Raw genomic sequence first — 18,010 nt, 5'->3', positions numbered from 1 at the left:
GTTCGGTGTGTGGCAATTCAGCAGAAAGTATACAGGGAATACTCCATGATACTTTCTTCGCTTGAATGTTGAGACCAAAGAGTGAAAACTGGTTTTCCTCAACTATTCTCTCATGAAGTGGAGAATTAATATCAAGGCTTCCGAGACAATGGATTCTTCATTAATCTGATCAAGACCAAAGTTGGTAAGGTTGCCTATAGCCTTGCATGTCCAATGAGAAGAACAATGTTCATTGTCGGGATCAGGCATTTGAATGCGTGTCCAAAGAGAAGAACAATGTTCATTGTCAGGATCAGACATATGAATGGCATTGCGACCGAGAAGTGAGTCGAAGTCGACTGCATGGAACAACTTCTATGTCGTTTTTGGATTCGTAACAGGAGAACTGATTCTTAGGAAGTCCTGTATTAAAAAATAAATAAATAAATAGAACGACGATAAAGTTCACGTCGGGGTAGTGCGTAAATCAGTGGTAGCACTAAAGAACTCCATCAATGAAGACCGACGAAACCCAGAAGTTTAGACACGATGAACCCCGGCGAGCTTCAGTTCAGAATTGGGATTAACCACCATTAACAGACCCAAAAGATCCAGCAGGCTCATTTAGGAAACTCAGTTTCGGCGAAAAAAAAAATTTGGTGAGAAGCTCTGGCAAGTTTCAGAGATAAAACAAGTCCGACAAAGCTTCAATCTGTTCGACCCAACTGCAGCTACCAGAAACTTCAACAACTTGAGCTCCATGGGTGTGAGTTGTGGTGTCCTTTTTGGGGAAAAAAAAAAAGTAGAAAAAAAAAAAGACAAACGTGAGAAAAAAGGAAAAAAAAAAAAGAAAAAAAAATTCGTGAAAAAAAAAAAGAAAAAAAAAAAAAAGGAAAAGTGGTGGAAAAAAAAAAAGGAGGAAAAAAAAAAAAAGAGAGAAAAAAAGTCGTGGAAAAAAAAAACGAGGAAAGGAAAAAAAAAAAAAAAGTAGTGAAAAAAAAAAAAGAAAAAAAAATGAAAGAAAAAAAAAAAGAAGGAAAATAAAATCGTGAAAATAAAAGTGAGAAAAAACGTGAAAACAAGAAGAAGAGAAATATCATACCGATTATTTAAGCAGAGACTGCAATCTAACAAGTCTTTAGAGACGTTACAATTAATGGTAAAACCTATAACATTGGTGGTATATATAGGTAACAAAATATCTTCTGTTTGTACTAGGATTTGTATAATTCAGTTCAAATAGGAAAGTAAAATTCCTATCCAAAGTTGGATAGAAAAGCAAAAGAGGAAATCTTACCATCCAAAGTTGGATAGGAAATGGGACAAAAAAAAAAAAAAAAACAAAGGAAAGTTGGATATTTCAAGTCCCATTTGAAAAAGGAAACAAGTCATATCAAACTTGGGACTCGAGGTGGGGGCAATTTGTAGACACTAAAATTTTAGTGGGCTTTGGTTTTGACAAATGGACCTATTAAATATGGGCTTAATGTTTAATTAAGTTATTTAATTGGTCCAAGCTTGGTCTACTTAAATTATTTAATTAGCCTAGCCCAGATGGTTAAATAAACAAATAATTATTCCTAATAAAATATATTTGGAATAATTATTTTTAAGGTTAATTATCATAATATAACCGGCTCAGCCCAGTTATAATTTTATCCTTATCAGGAGATGACATGTGTCATCATCCTATCAACCCAAGAAGCCTATAAATAGAGGCCTGGAGGAAAAAGGAAGGAACACAAATTCAGAATCCAGAAATCCAGAGACTCGGAAATCCAGAAGGTCCAGAAATTGAGAGAAATCCAGAGAGCAATCCTGAAGGCGAAGAATACCAAGCACATCCAAAGTTGTGCCATTCTTCACCAAATTCAACAAATTCTCTCCCTCTGAAGACGAAGAACAACAAGCACATCCAAAGACATGCCATTCTTTCTCAAATTCAACAAAGGACACAAATTCAGAATTCAGAAATTCAGAAATTCAGACACAAATTCAGAATTTAGAAGTCGAGAAATTCACACACAAATTCAGAGTCCAGAAATCTAGAGACTTAGAAATCCAGAAATCCAGAAGGTCCAGAAATTGAGAGAATCAGAAATCCAAAGGGCCAGAAATCCCGAGGGCAAACCTGAAGGCGAAGAATACCAAGCACATCCAAAGTCGTGTCGTTCTTCACCAAATTCAACAAATTCTCTCCTCTCTAAAGATGAAGAATAACAAGCACATCCAAAGACGTGCCGTTCTTCCTTAAATTCAACAAATGATACAAATTCAGAATTCTGAAGTTCTGAAATTCAGACACAAATTCAGAATTCAGAAGTTTAGAAATTCAGACACAAATTCAGAATTCAGAATTTCAGAGAGAAATACAGAAACTCTGCCCCAACATCCAAACCCAAAGACGAAGAACACCAAGCACATCAAATCGTTCTGTTATTCATCAAATTCCACGGTGATCAACAACAAGCACATCAAATCGTGCCGATCTTCATCCAAATTTTAGGTGATTCAAGATTAATCTCGTGCAGCCCTTGGATCCAACTAACCAAAAAAAGAAGATCGAATCTGAGGACTGTCTTCTTTGTAAGGAATATTATTAGAGAGGATTGTACTCAATTTTCTAAATTAATAAATATTTTATTTGTCCATATTTTGTTTTTTATTATTCAGATTAAAAATTTGTGTGTACACACACAGGAGTAGCTACAGTGTTGTTAAAACTCTAAGCCGTGGACAATAATGTGAGATGAGTAGCGTTGGACAAAGTGTAGCGAAAATGTAGCAATTTCGCCAATATATATATATATATATATATATATATATTGCGGGTGTGATTTGGGTGGACAACAACAACATGATTTGAGAATAAATGGACTGGGCAAAGATGAGTGGACAAAGGAAGTCGAGAGAGCGCATGGTGTTCATGTAATCGGAGTGAGTCCATTATATATTTATTCAAATACTAATACTAGGAGTATCATACTAGTTGCTGCAACTGCAATTCATTTGTTCACTGAAATGGGCTCTTCTTTCTTTGCAATGGCAATAGTAGTGTATTAAATATCTGAACTAGCTCACGCAGATCCCCAAACAATTGTCTCCTCCCCCTTCCCTTCCTTGCAAAATCCTTCCTTATATGTGATTGAAGAGGGAGGTCACGTGTTGTCCCCAGATTCACTCATATCACACAGCCCCAATCTATAGTATCTCCACTTAGCAGCACCCGCGTAAATTCCGTATCATTAAACGGTTTAAGTTCCACCTTCATCGACAATACACATATACACACACACATATATATTATATACAGAGTCCTACAAGTGAAGTTATCAGCAATGGCGGAGTCTCTACTGCCCTTGTTACACAGGGCACCTACCCTACGGCTACCTAGGCCGTCTTCTTCTTCTGGATTTAATAATAATTACCCATACACGCACGCTTCGCATACCCTTCTTCTGAAGCCCCATAATTTCGATTACATTTACAAATCAAATAAAACCCATTTCAATAAATTGCTCTTCTTCGTCGGGCAACACTCACCACATCACCCTAGGTTACTGCTCAAACCCATTCATGCCCTTGACTCCAATGTCCCTCTTCCAATTCATCATCAACACCAGGAGGAAGAGGTAGATATATGTATATCAGATCATATGCTATATATATACACACACACTTGCACTACTGATTGATTGATTGATTGGTGCATTTTATTTGATTGTCGTTGAAAATTTTGAAAATTGAAGAAGAAGAAGATTTCCAAATTGGATCAATGGGATTCGATGACGGCAAAGTTCTCCGCAGCTGCAAACATTCCATTTCTGGTTTTGCAGATGCCTCAGATCATACTCAATGCCCGTAATCTTCTAGCTGGGAATAAGTCTGCACTTTTTGCTGTTCCGTGGCTGGTAATTATTAATTAATTTCAACCCCACCATTTCATTTTTGCAATTATTTGATTTTCTCATATGTATATATACATATATACATGTATATTACTATCTTAATTACTTGAATTTTTGAGACCCACTAACCTAGATAAATCTCCTAAATTAATCCAATTGATCACTATACTATAAGGATTGTGGTGATGCAGGGGATGTTCACTGGTTTGCTTGGAAATCTTTCCTTACTATCTTATTTTGCCAACAAGAAGGAGAAGGAAGTGGTAGTGGTGCAGACATTGGGAGTGGTATCTATATATGTGGTCATCACTCAGCTTGCTATGGCTGAAGCCATGCCTCTCCTTCAATTCATTATAACTTCTATAGTGGTCGCGTCTGGTCTCGTTTTGAATTTTATGAATTACTTCGATTTGCTTAATCATCGAATTTGGTCCTTTTGGGAAGATTTCATCACTGTTGCAGGCCTCTCTGCTCTTCCCCAAGTAATCTCTCTCTCTCTCTCTATATATATTTTATATTTTAAACTCACGCACCCCCTTATTCCTAAATTCTATTTGCTCTGTCTCTGATCTTCGCTTTTTTTCTGTTTGTGGAGCAAAATCCAGGTTATGTGGTCGACATTTGTCCCTTATATTCCAAACAGTATTTTGCCAGCAGTGATATCCTTCATTGTAGCCGTGGTTGCTGTTGTTATGGTAAGCTTATGATTTTGCTATTAGGGATATTATTGATAAAGGATTGCTTAGTTATAATCATGTCATACAGAGTTCTCATTGTTAAAAAACTGTTATATAAAGGAGAGAAAAATTATGATTAAAAATAACCGTGTGATCAAGCAGCCTAAAACGATAGAATTCTCAGTTATGGGTAAAATATTAGAATATTAATGTCAAAGTTGTGGTTTGGTTCTATGCAGATTGACAGTTGGAAGATGCCAACATATGGATAATATGTGTGTCAACAGTCACCACTTCCTAAGATCTGTTGTTGTCTTCACAATCTTATTATTGTTTTCATTCCAAACATCAATGTGTTCCAAAATCGTAGCATCAACTTAGGAATTATGCATTGGTTGTAATATCTATTTTTCCAACCATGAATCAGATAATGATTCAGTGAGGAGTTTACCCGAACATATAAGACTCAGAAAATAATGATTGAATGATCCACTGCCAGAATGTGGTATCTTTACTGTTTTCTTGCTACCTTTATAATGCATAAACTCATATTCTCATTTTCTAATTATTTAAACATTCATTTAGTTTCCCAGTAAGCCAAAGTAATGATTGTCATGGTTGGCTCAAATCAGCAGATAGTTTGAGCTCAAATACTTGTATGGCCAGTTCTGTTTGATTCAAAAATTGGTGAAGAGGAGGAACGAATTGATCATATACTGTTTGGGGAAATGCATGTATAAGTTCTATATAGCCGCAAGTACGAGATATTTCAATTTTGTACGAGGAGATCTTGCATTTTATGCACTTCTTCTGGTTTTGACAAATCTAATCCTATAGAAGAAGTAGAAGAGCTTAAGTCTTTTTACTTTCAAGGAGGGTATGAAGATTTTTAGTCATTCAACCACGAATTTTTGAAGTTAAAAGCATTAGAAGTCAAATGGATTTTTTCATTGCTAGATGCTAATGAATAGGAGTAAAGAAACACATTCATAACCCGGACGTTTGGATCTACTAATTCAGAAACGAAAAGGTAAAAGGCAGAGTAGAAATTTGCTTTACAACTACTGTAGTTTATTTCTCTTCTTTTTTCTTTTATAGTTCTCTAGGTATCTCACAAATGGAACATTTCAAGAGTTTAGGATTTCTTAGACTTGGAGCTTCACTCTATTTTCGTAGTGGTGCAATCCTTATAAATGTTGAACTCACAGATGAAGGGAAAAAATGAGTTTAATCTCAATTGATCTTTAAATTATTGAACTCCAAGCATTCATCATTGTGGATTCTTATGGGTGAAATGGAATAAAGATTAGATGATAGAGGTCCAGGTGGAAGCCAAGACTATCATATTAGGAGAAAGAGAGAGTGGTAGTTAGCGGGGTCACCTTTGCCCTTTGGGAATGGTTTTGATTTGAAGAGATTGACGTTTCTCTGGGTTGTTCTTAACCCTTGAGAAATTGTCATGCTTTATATGAAGTGTGCCCAAGGGTCAATCCTCACCTATTATTGTGAAAAGTAAAAGGCCAATTTATAATATATTGGTGGAGGCAAGTGGTGTACTCATGTGTCCCTGTCAATTATATATGACACAGTAGGTAGATGAGCATTGGTGGCACTTGGAAGGGCACGACACTAGATGGCTAGAAGGCCGTGAGGCATCTTTGGCATAACATTGTCAAGGCCCATTGGATGCCCAGAAAGGCTACCATGTATTAGTTTGGGTGATCCAATAGGATGCTGCCACATTATTTTGGAACATGTCATGTTGAGGGTCAAGTAGTGCCTCTCTTTTTTAAGATATGCCAAGGTGTAAACAGTGAGGGGGAACATTGATGAACCTATATTCTGATGACCAGCATAACCAAAAGATGGCAGCATACCACGACATAGTAGCTCCAGGACCTGCTCCCGAGCACTAGCAGCATCAGGGTGCAGTGCGCAGAGAGGATTTCCATTGAAGAGGTTTGTCTGTGGGGAAGACTCACTTTGTGACTCGAGAAGTGTACAGTCAGACCTCATTGAGCTGGAAAATGTTGGTTCAGCCATAGATGCATGGTGTGAGTTCAAAAATGGAATTTTCTGTAGATCTACTATTTTTACTAGCTCTCTAAAAGAGTAGGTTGCTTTATGGATTTTCTTTCAACTTTAGTTTGTGTTAGTGTCCTTGTGTGTGGCATTAGGTTGGCACATTTACAAAGCTATATGCGGCATAACTCTGAGCTCATTAATTAATTTTCCTTGTGAGTTTGGGCAACTTTCTGGTAAGGCTACTTTAGCCAGGCAACTCCTGTTACTAATTCGCTTTTCTTTTTAATTTTTTCTTTTTCTTGGAGGATGAGGAAAATATATCCACACACATACTAGAATAAAACATTTAAGACGCATTTTCAAAGGAAAGGGGAAATGACTATGCATATTAAGTAAATCCTCACTTGATAGAACCATAGATTCACTTATTTTGCATAACTTTTAGTCTGTTGATGATAGCTTCCTCAAATGCATTATTAGCTATCTCGTTAGCCCAAGTAGGTCTCTTGTATATCATTCAAAATCTATTTCTATATCCATAAACATAGCATTGGCACTCCAAATTCACTACTATTCCATAGTGAAGTTAGGCTTTGGGTGTCATGGGTGAGAATCTGGTTTAATCAAAAGGAGCTGTGTGTATTTTTCTTTTCTTCTTTGGATAGCTTTTCTATTTTTGGGTGATTCTAGTCCAAGTGAGGGAGATCTGTTGTATTTCCATTGGGTATATGGGCCACTTGGTGCTATAAATGATTCATTACAAAAATGAAACTGCTAATATGATTTAATTATATATTTAATGTATTTTTCTAATTTGTATTAATTGATATACTGCATAATTACTACGTCTCAATTAGAAACTTAGAAAGTCTCAAAGCTATCAATATCACTTCAACATCAATCAAGTACATAAAACTATATTTGGTTTCTACTTTCTCCATATTGAGTTTTTAATTTATACTTTCGACTATTAAGTTCATGGAGTTCCATTCCTTGTATACATTGATGAATTTAGTCTTTTCAAACTTAAAACAATAGATGCCAAATTTTTAAACATTCATCATTAAATTGTATACATGGTTGGTATTTTGCATTTGTAAGATTGTATGTGGTTCCAACAGCTTTGAAACTGAACTATAAACCTGTAGGAATCTAAGTAATTTTTCAATTAAGAGTTGTCTCTGACACAGCTATGAGAGATAACTTGTACCCATACTATTTACTTTGTGGATCACTTGTTCCAACCAGTAATGCACTTTTGCTTCGTAACATTAAGTTTATGCAATTAATACAATTTTATCCCATTCTTCTGTAAATTTCTTAAATTTTAAGTAGTGAGTGAAGAAAAAAGGAATAAAAAATTCAAAATCTAACATGATAGTTTCTTAAGAAAAGATTTAAGGAAAGAACATTTCACACCAATAATTTAAATAAATAAAAAAAATTATACCCTAATATAACAAATTATATGGAATTAAATACGAACTGGTTCATTTAATCTTATTATGTAAATTACTCAAGCACTTATTAAGATAAGATCACTCTCCTAATTAGAAATGGCAAACTGTGTAATCTACTTATGACTACCCCTACCACACCATGTCTGAAAGTAAATGCGGTACCACATTCTTGTTCCTCCTTTCCTGTAGCAGAACGATCAGGTATTCCAATCGACTTCAATTGTGAGTTTACTTTGAATGGATAGGAACATACTCATGGACTCCCTATTTGTGATCACCTGATCCTCATTAAATCACTTACCATAGTTTACCAAACTTGGATGAAGTAATTTGCATTAGAGGCCCATAAGATGTGGCAAACATTGCTTTGACTTACAATGAGGAGAACTAGCCAAAGCAGCAGAGCATGAACAAACAAACACAAGAGACGGAATAAACAGTTGCAAGTTGACACGTCGAAGTAATTGACTATCAGGATTTGGTATTATATTGCATCAAACAAGATGAGAAAGTGTTATAAATTCATAGTAGCTCAGTATTAGCATGATAATAGGAGGGTGACTTGGGACATTCAGCTTGAGGGGCATTTCAAGAATTGGGAAAGTTTGAGACTTTGAGCGGCATTTCAAGCATTGGGAATTGGAAGAGATCATTGAGGTTTTTTGCTTTATTGTATTCTCAGCACGTGGATGGGTTGGGGGGTGATGAGTGGTATTTGGCGGGTTCTAGACATGGGGGCTTCAAGTTGAGATCATTTTATAGGAGGTAATCTCAGGGTTCCCTTTCCCCTGGAAGTCTATTTGGCATACAAACTTTTTAGGTGTTTATTTTTTTCTTGGGGGGTGGACACCAGCTTTGGGGAGGATCTTGAAGATCAACAATCTAAGAAAAATACTCATGATTGTTGTGAATTGGTGTAACCGAGCATTCCGTATCTCTTCGTAGCAGGGATGCCAAACTATAGCCCGGCGGGGCAAATCTAATAGCTTGTGCTGGCTATGGTGCTATTGCTATCTTTTCTTTCTTACTTGTTTCGATGGTATTTCTTAATGAGGGAAGGAACCCAAGTACACAACTTTCCGCCCTGTAGCTTTGTTGCATGTGCAAGAGGGATGAGGAATTGGTGTATCATCTCCTTTTGCACTGTCCGGTGGATATAGAAGTTTTGTCCATGTTCTTTTCTATCTATGGTGTTCACTGGGTTTTTTGTCAAATTCTACGGAACATGCCCAAGGCTTGGAGTGGTTGTATAGTGGGTAGTCAAGCCCGAGATGCTTGGAAAGTGACCCCTTTGTTGTGGTGGGGCTTGTGGAGGGAGAGGGATAGGAGATCTGTTGATGGGGAGGAGGCTCTTATTTGGGTGTTGAAACATTCCATTTTGAGTTCTCTAATTTTTTGGGTTAAAGGGTGGCTTTGTAAATCTATGGAGGACTTCGTAGATTTTATGGATAGTCTGTGAGCTTAGTGGTTTCTTTGGCTTTTGTGCAGTTGTATAAGGGCGCGCCCTCCGTTTGAGCACTCTTTAATGTATTTTATTTATCAGCCAAGAAAACAATTCTTGTTTGTTAAATTCTTTCTTTCTCTTCTTTCTTTTTGTCGTTGAAAACTTAATTTTAGAAAGGGTGTTGGTTCCAGCACTTTTCTTAACCTGCAGATGCTAAATTTTGCAGGCACGAATTGGCAAACTTCCAGAGAAAGGTGTCAAATTTGTTAGGTCAATATCTGGATGGACTGCGACACTTCTCTTCATGTGGATGCCTGTTGCACAAATGGTAATCTGCATTGTGCTCCTGGGATTTTAAATATGAAATTTAAAACATCTGTTTGACATGATTTCTCTTACAAGTTACGTGCTTTCTGTTCAGTGGACAAATTTCCTGAATCCTGATAACATCAAAGGTTTATCTGCTTTCTCAATGCTTCTTGCCATGATTGGGAATGGACTTATGATCCCACGTGCACTCTTTATTCGGGATTTGATGTGGTATGCTTTTTTCCCCTTTTGTCCTCTCTCTTTTATATTAAGGATTATAGGTCTAGTTTAGCTTGACATCCTTGAGATGTTGTTAAATGCTTGCCTTATTATTTTAAGATTTGAAACATTTCATCAGAACTGATCTTGCATACTAGCTCCCTGCACCCTCTAATGGACTCTGTCTTTCTAAAATAATTAGCTATCATGATAGTTACTACAAAGAAATATGTTTAGTGCTCTGTTGGATGTTATTTTATAGTTGAATTTGCTGGCGAGGTATATGAATCTATTGGTTTCTGGGCTTAATTTTTTGGTAGAAATGTAGTTATTGTGTTTTACAAGCTTCCCTCTTATTGAGTAACATTAGCAATATCTACCTTTCAATATTCCATGAATGCATATATAGAGTTACTTATATCTTGTAGAATGTCAAAGCTTGAAGAAAAATTGAAAGAGGAATGTCAGATTGAGAAGAAGGGAGCAAGTAAGCTGTCTTATTTGCTCAACCCTTCCCATCGTCTCTCTGTATGTGTGTGTGTTTGTGGTGTGTGATGTTGAGGTCTTACTTGAGAAAATCTCCAGAACTCTTTTTCTCATCCCTGATTTGTTCTCTGTTAATGTTATTAGCATCCTCTAATCAATTAACACTCCAAGTTACTTGACGATGAAAGCTTAATGGCCGTTGATGCAAATTATGTTTGTGCAAACTGAATCATTGATATAATTACGGAGCTAAGTGTTGGGTGTTAAAAAATGAATATGAATTACACATACATGTATCTGTAATAAGAATGGTGAGATGGATGATAGAAGTGACTAAAACAGATATGATAAATAATGAATGTGTTGGGGAGAAATTAGCAGTGACCCACTTCTTTCTAAAATAATTAGCTATCATGATAGTTACTACAAAGAAATTTGTTTAGTGCTCTGTTGGATGTTGTTATTTTATAGTTCTCAAATTCGTTGAATTTGAGAACTATATATATGAATCTATTGGTTTCTGGGCTTAGAGTTTTTGGGTTAATTTCACTGACACCCTCCCAGGTTTGACCAAATATCACACTAAAACAATTTTCGAAAATTACTATCACTCATACTGTAAATGTTTGTTCCGTTTTTCATTCACACCCCAACCGTCACATGCAGAGCTCTGACATCATGTAAATTAACTAAAATACCCTTTGACTTTGTCACAGGAGTTCTTTAACCTACAAAACTAGATTAAAAGACTAAATTATCCCTATATGCTTTGCAATTTACAATTATATTATATTATATATATATATAAATAGAAAAGCTATTGTACAAAAGTACCCTCACTAAAATATGCCACCTCATAACAATTTTGGGTGTTTATGTAATTTAAAAACCAAACCACTCAATTTCTCTCACGCACATGCCGGCGGTGGAGGCCCATTATTCCCTGCAACGTTGTTTACATATTCCTTGTATGCACTAGCTATCTAATCTATTTTTGTTTCCCATTTTATCTGATATTTTCTCTTTTATCTGATATTTTTGTTTCCCATTTTTATCTGATATTTCTCTTTTCCTTCACATTGTCGCAAACTCTCTGGACCACGCCGGCGGTGGAGGCCCATTATTTCCTGCCACGTTGTTTACATATTCCTCGTATGCATTGACTATCTAATCTATTTTTGTTTCCCATTTTATCGGAATTTATAACCAAAAAAAATGAATAAATAAACCCAATTGAGAAATTCTCAAGAATCCATATATATATATATATAAAACTGTGTGTATGTATATATAGATAAAGGAGAGGTTGTGGAGACCTGATAGCGAGGCACGACGTGGGGGTTGGGGCTGGTGGTGGTAGCAGCGCCGGTGTGGGGGGGTGGTGGTGGCCCCATCAACTGCGATTTTGACGGTGTCGATGTCGATTTGGGTTTGTTTGTGGGAATGATTGTTTCAGATAAACCTAGTCGGAATCGTTGCTGGTCTTTGTCATCTTTGGAGTACTTCCGTCGCCGTCGCCGTCGTCGCCATCGTCCTCGTTGCCGTTGTCGTCGTAGTCGACGTCGTTGAAGGCCACCGCTGAGCCTATCTGTATATATATATCTACACACATATATTTTAGAGAGAGAAACTATTGGGGGTAATGCTGTCTTTTTCAATTTGTTGATTTTTTAGCTTAAAATGAATTTTAAAATAAGGGTAGATTTGTCTTTTCGCACATTTTTAACGGTGTTAGTGACGGAAAAGTAAAATTGGACCTAAGTGATACTAATTTTCGAAAGTTGTTTCAGAGTTGTATCTGGCCAAACCTGAGGGCGTGTCAGTGAAATTAACCCTAGTTTTTTTGGTAGAAATGTAGTTATTGTGTTTTACAAGCTTCCCTCTTATCTAGTAACATTAGCAATATCTACCTTTCAATATTCCATGAATGCATATATAGAGTTACTTATATCTTATAAAATGTCAAAGCTTGAAGAAAAATTGAAAGAAGAATGTCAGATTGAGAAGAAGGGAGCAAGTAAGCTGTCTTATTTGCTCAACCCCTTCCCATCGTCTCTCTGTATGTGTGTGTTGTGTGGTGTGTGATGTTGAGGTCAGTCTTGAGAAAAACTCCAGAACTCTTTTTCTCATCCCTGATTTGTTCTCTGTTAATGTTATTAGCATCCTCTAATCAATTTAATACTCCAAGTTACTTGACGATGAAAGCTTAATGGCCCTTTATGCAAATTATGTTTGTGTAAACTGAATCATTGATATAATTACGGAGCTAAGTGTTGGGTGTTAAAAAATGAATATGAAGCAAACATACATGTATCTGTAATAAGAATGGTGAGATGGATGATAGAAGTGACTAAAACATATATGATAAATACAACAAATATGATAAATAATGAATGTATTAGGAAGAAATTAGAAGTGACCCACTTCTTGATAAAACATTAGAAAACAGACATTTATTTAAAGGAACTTTAGGTGGTATTGACATATACAATGTACACTCGGCGAAGAAAGGAATACTATTTTGCATATAGGGTAGAAGACAAAAAGGCTGATTAAAAATGGGATGAAGTGATGAAAATTGAATAATTTTAAGGGTAATAGGATGATTTACTTGGAATAGAAATGGATGGTAAAAGAGAATTTATGTGGCGGATCCAATCTTTATAAGATAAAGGCAAGGATGATTATGTGGTTTGACTGATGTTATGACTTTGGAGCAGAATGGAGAACTAGGTTCATGTAGTCACCTTGAAATAGTTGAAAAAAATGATTTAGTTGGGTTGAGTTGGAGGAAGTGATATTTATATTGTATATAAGCATATGGATATTACTTCAATCAATGAAGTAATAATTATTTGACAGTCACCAGACTTTAAGCAAGTTTTCAATGTGGACAAATTTTTAGCATCTTTGTGTGAGTAGGTTATAATCAATGGTCCTGCCCCATTGGATCCAGTGGGGGCAGCTGCCCCACACTCAATTTTGCATGTTTATCTTACCACATTTACACAACTTACAATAGGTTTGTCTGATGGCTTGTATTTCTTGTGTATATATATTTTTTAAACAACATTTACAGTTTTGTATTCATTATTTTGGTTTTTTTTTTTGAAAAAATAAATAAATAAAAAGGACCTTATAATCTTATTATTACTCAAATCGCCCCCAGTAAAGGAAATTTTGGTCATAACGAAGACCTGTTTTGAGGTTGTAGTTGGTGCTATTTTAAGTAGTGCCTTCGGTTATTGTCCTGCTGATAATGATATATCTGGAAAACAATGGCTGGTTGTTGATTGTAGGTTCACTGGTTCAACTTGGGCATCTATTTTTTATGGATGGGGCAACCTTATATGCTTGTACTGGTAAGCTATTTATGATTGATAAGTCACCATCTGCAGTTGCATTTGCCAACTTTCTCTTGAGCAGTGACCTTATATCTTCTTAACTGGATTGTGTTGTCCTGGACTCAGGTTTAACAGTATTAGCAGGGAATTCTTCTTGGCATCCACGGCTGGGTTGTGCATCTGGATAGGTCATATTTCTATTTCCATTTCTCCGTAGTACTATAACTAAATCCTCTTGGTAATTGTAAATTGGGTATATATACATATATATATGGACTACCAGCTTACACTGGTTATTTTTTCATGCCTTAAACTATCAATACAGTTTTGTCCTTTTTAAATTTTCACGCCTTAAACTATCAATACAGTTTGTCCTTTTCAAATTCAACTTTGGATTATTTTTTACTGTACTTGTCATGTTTTCAAAATATCAAGTATATTGATTATAGGTAGTTGTTTGATTCATGAACTCGTTTTTCTCGTAGTGATATTAGAATAAGTGTGATGATGACGAGACATCTCTAAATTATTGGTTAATTTGATTTTGGTTTGTATCATAAGCATTAGAAGAATATTTAGTTCTACAAAGTTATTGATTGGTGGAGAAATAACTTATGCTTACACTTGGGTGTATGTTAATACACGAAAAAACGTCTAATGATTACTTCTTTATTAGTGAATTTCAGATTTTCCTTTTGAGGAGCAGATCAATAAGATATCTGTTTTTGTCTAACAGGATTTGCTCTTTGGAGAGACCATAAAGTTTATGGATACACCTCACCATTAAGATCTTTAAAGGAGTTGGTTTACGGAACTTAATATCACTAGCAAAGTGCTCCTGATGCTGCCGACATTGCTCCCGCGAAATGCATACTATTCTCCTTTACAACAGGAAGCTGATATTGCTTGTTTGACATTGCAAGCTGCTGGTGCTTGTTTGGCATTGTAACTCGAGAATCTGTCAACTAATCACACTCAAATGAGCACCTCCATTAGGAAATTAAGGGTTTATAATGCAATGATTCTGTGTTAACTCGAGATTCTGTATGGACATTTATGTCCAGAAAATTTGCTGTTTATTATCATCTTTTAATAATAAATAATAATGTCTCAAATGTGTTGCTGTTTGAGAATTGTTTCCTTATCTTGATCCTTTTTGACGTTTAACATGAAACGAATAGGTTTGTTTTTTCACTATTTGTCCTCCATTCCATTTGCTATTACCACTTCATATTCTTTCAGCAGATTCTCCCCACCTCCAATCTTGGTCGGCTTGTCCAATACTATTGGAATTGGTTTCATTTGTCTTTATTAATTAATTAAGTGTTGGTGTTTCACATGTTAGAACCACTTTTATTTCAAAACATTACTCCTCTCTGACTTAAGGCTTGAAATGAAGTGAAGTTTGATTTTAGATCCCATCTTATTCGAAATTCACTTTAAAGATTTTTATCTTAATTTTGAATCAAATTTAAAAATAAATTATATATATATATATACACACACACATACACACGTATGTTAGATTTGTTACGGATTTGGATTTGGATTTGGATAAATTTGAAATGGATTGAGTTAACTTCAAAATTGATTTGGATAAATTTGAAATGGATTGAGTTAACTTCAGATTTGATTAAAAATAAACATGTTGTATTTTGTTATTATTATTTTTAATATTACGTTGGTATATCATGATGCTAAAATATGAATCTTAATTTGAATTCACGAAAAAAGAAGAAATTAGCTCGAATACAATGACTTTACTTTGAATATGCTCCATTTCAGCCCTTGTGGTTGTGTGAGGTGATAGCGAAAGGCACAGTTTTGGTTGTAGGAATTGTGTGATGGAGCTTTTGACAAAAGTAAAAGCAGAAGTATAGAAAGTTCCATTGGCATAGAATAACAACAAACAAACTTTCTTAAATAACTTTGTCCTTATTTTATTTTAGGGTTAAGTGTAGAAAACCCTGTTCTAATATAGGTTATGTGCACAGTTCCTCTTTTTTGAAAATCTTTATTTCAGTTCATAATATTTTAAAAATATACAAATAAGTCCCTATGATCACTTTTTACCTTTAAAGTGATCTGTAAAGTTAAAAATCCAATTTTACCTTTTTATTCCTATTTTGCCCCTCATCGCTCTCTCTTAAAAGATTGGGATTATTACATATAAATGGGGTTAGAGCACCATATTTACTTAGAGGCTGAGTCAAAGTCCTATATTTCTCTAAAATGTGTTTGACCCAAAAGCTGAGGTGGCACATGGAAAAATACTGTTTCATATTTCTGTTGTCTAAAATACCATTCTTCCTATTTTATGTGTTGCCTAAAATGCCCTTTTCTACATTTATCTATTTTTAAGCCCTAATCATCTTTTCACATTCCATTCGTGCCAGACTCGTGAAGCTCAAGTGTTCTCTCTCTCTGCCCTAACCCTCACTCCATGAAACTCAAGTGCTCTCTCTCTCTCTCCCCCTCTCTGTAACAGCTCAAGGTAGGCCACACATCTCAGCACATAACATCAGCGAACATGGAGGTCTTCTTCACTTTGTTTCTCTCTGATGACCAATTCTATTTGGTGTGAAATGAAGTCAGACCTATGTTATATCTCTCTCTCTCTCCTTCACAATTTAATTCAAGGACGAATCTAGGGTTTGAGGTAATTTCTCTCTCTCTCTCACACACACACCCGTTTTGGGTGGATCTCCCCCGATAATTTGTGCAATTGAATCTGATCACTGTTAATGTTTGATGTATGCTATTTAAGTTCGTATTTAACATTATTGAGTTATGTTTTGGTTATTTTGTGATTGTGTTTTTTTTATTTATTTTTATTGTTAATCTCAATTAAAATTTGAAATATTGATGCAAGATTAAATTTATACGGTAATCTCAATTTTTTTTTTTTTTTTTCATGATATTTGGTTAGAAAAATAACTATTCTATGTTTTGTGCTATTTCGTAAGTTAATTATTTTATTTTTTTGGGATCAATTTTGTTACTAATTTAACATATTTATTTTTGTAGACCAGATATATATAGTTGACATGAACACAAGGTGTTAAACACACAGCACCATACACATAAAAGGTGAATCTTGTTATATCTGAATATCCTATCCTTGTTGTAGAGACTTAAGTAGTGAAGAAAGTATAAAATAATAATAAGAAAAAAGTGTCACTTACTTCTTATTTTGCATTATATAGTATGGGTGAAATCCAGTATAAATTCAACAAGTGTTTGACACAGTAATTCTCAGTTGGAGAGAGAGAGAGAGAGAACCAACTAAAAGTGGGAGGATAAAAAAATTGATTTCAGATTGTGGGCTACTTTTGGTACTCTGTCCTGCATTTTGAAAATTTCCACTCAAAGGGTATTAACTAAATTTGGTGGCTCTCTATTACAACCCTCCTGGCTTTTAGCTCATCAGCCAAACTGACATGTACTGTGTGCAATGTTTCATGCTCCCAGAGAAACCCTCTTTAAAATAGACCTTTAGAGAGAGAGAAACAGCAGCAGATCAGGAGCACGGTAGAGAGAGAAACAAGACAGTATTCTAGAGAGAGAGGAAAGGAAATCGGCATTTGAAGGAAGTGAAAAAAGGAAGAGTAATTAACTTCCAAAAAATAAATAAAAAGGTAAAGTAATGACAAAGGTACTCCATTTATACCCACGCCTACATCAAAACAAGAGCGCTTGATGATTAACCACCGCCTCTGCTACTGTAAAATATAGAGTACTTACTAGTATATACTTGTGTGTATATGTATAATTATATATATTTACACGAATATATACTCTACACAAGCTTTTTTTTACTTTTTGATTGTGTTTAGTTTATGTTTATTTACTTCTTATTTTTACCTTTGTTTGTTAACTAATATTTCAATCTAGGTGGTACTTTGCTAATAATTTAACACCTTGAGCTAGCAACTGACATTGCCAACTCTCATTAGATATATTATAGTATTAATTATCATATTGTTTATTAAATTATCAAACATTGGGAGGAGAGTTTCGAACTATGATTAGAGTTGTTGGTCAAGTGATTCTTCACAGCTTATTTCACTTTTTATTTTAGGTGGTGTTTTTCAGTCATGGATGTAGGACAATAAAAATGTTTTTTTTTTCAATTATACAAGGGTATACCGTACCCGGA

The 18,010-nt window shown here is 35.2% G+C and overlaps 1 protein-coding gene across 1 annotated transcript; it reads left to right on the top strand.

Annotated features, from left to right (window-relative positions):
• Positions 1–2,922: 2,922 nt before the first annotated feature.
• LOC132268319 (maltose excess protein 1-like, chloroplastic) lies at positions 2,923–14,995 on the top strand. The gene is made up of 9 exons (XM_059769165.1): positions 2,923–3,611; positions 3,729–3,890; positions 4,079–4,369; positions 4,493–4,582; positions 9,720–9,821; positions 9,915–10,033; positions 13,807–13,869; positions 13,978–14,039; positions 14,588–14,995. The coding sequence occupies exons 1-9, from the start codon at positions 3,318–3,320 to the stop codon at positions 14,668–14,670; spliced, it is 1,266 nt and encodes a 421-aa protein (XP_059625148.1). The 5' UTR covers positions 2,923–3,317; the 3' UTR covers positions 14,671–14,995.
• Positions 14,996–18,010: the final 3,015 nt, after the last annotated feature.

This window comes from Cornus florida, unplaced genomic scaffold (assembly GCF_030987335.1).
Source record: "Cornus florida cultivar Cherokee Brave unplaced genomic scaffold, ASM3098733v1 CherokeeBrave_3.0.0_Hap2_Chr08, whole genome shotgun sequence".
NCBI lineage: Eukaryota > Viridiplantae > Streptophyta > Magnoliopsida > Cornales > Cornaceae > Cornus > Cornus florida.
Note: the sequence above shows the minus strand (reverse complement) of the source record. Positions and strands in the feature narration are given on the sequence as shown.

What these genes read in the sequence shown, in the direction of transcription:
- LOC132268319 (XM_059769165.1), top strand. Translation starts at nt 3,318, where the DNA reads ATGGCGGAGTCTCTACTGCCCTTGTTACACAGGGCACCTACCCTACGG. An exon ending in TTTTTGCTGTTCCGTGGCTG is followed by an intron (nt 3,891 to 4,078) that starts GTAATTATTAAT and finishes GTGGTGATGCAG; the next exon opens with GGGATGTTCACTGGTTTGCT. An exon ending in TGGGTTGTGCATCTGGATAG is followed by an intron (nt 14,040 to 14,587) that starts GTCATATTTCTA and finishes TTTGTCTAACAG; the next exon opens with GATTTGCTCTTTGGAGAGAC.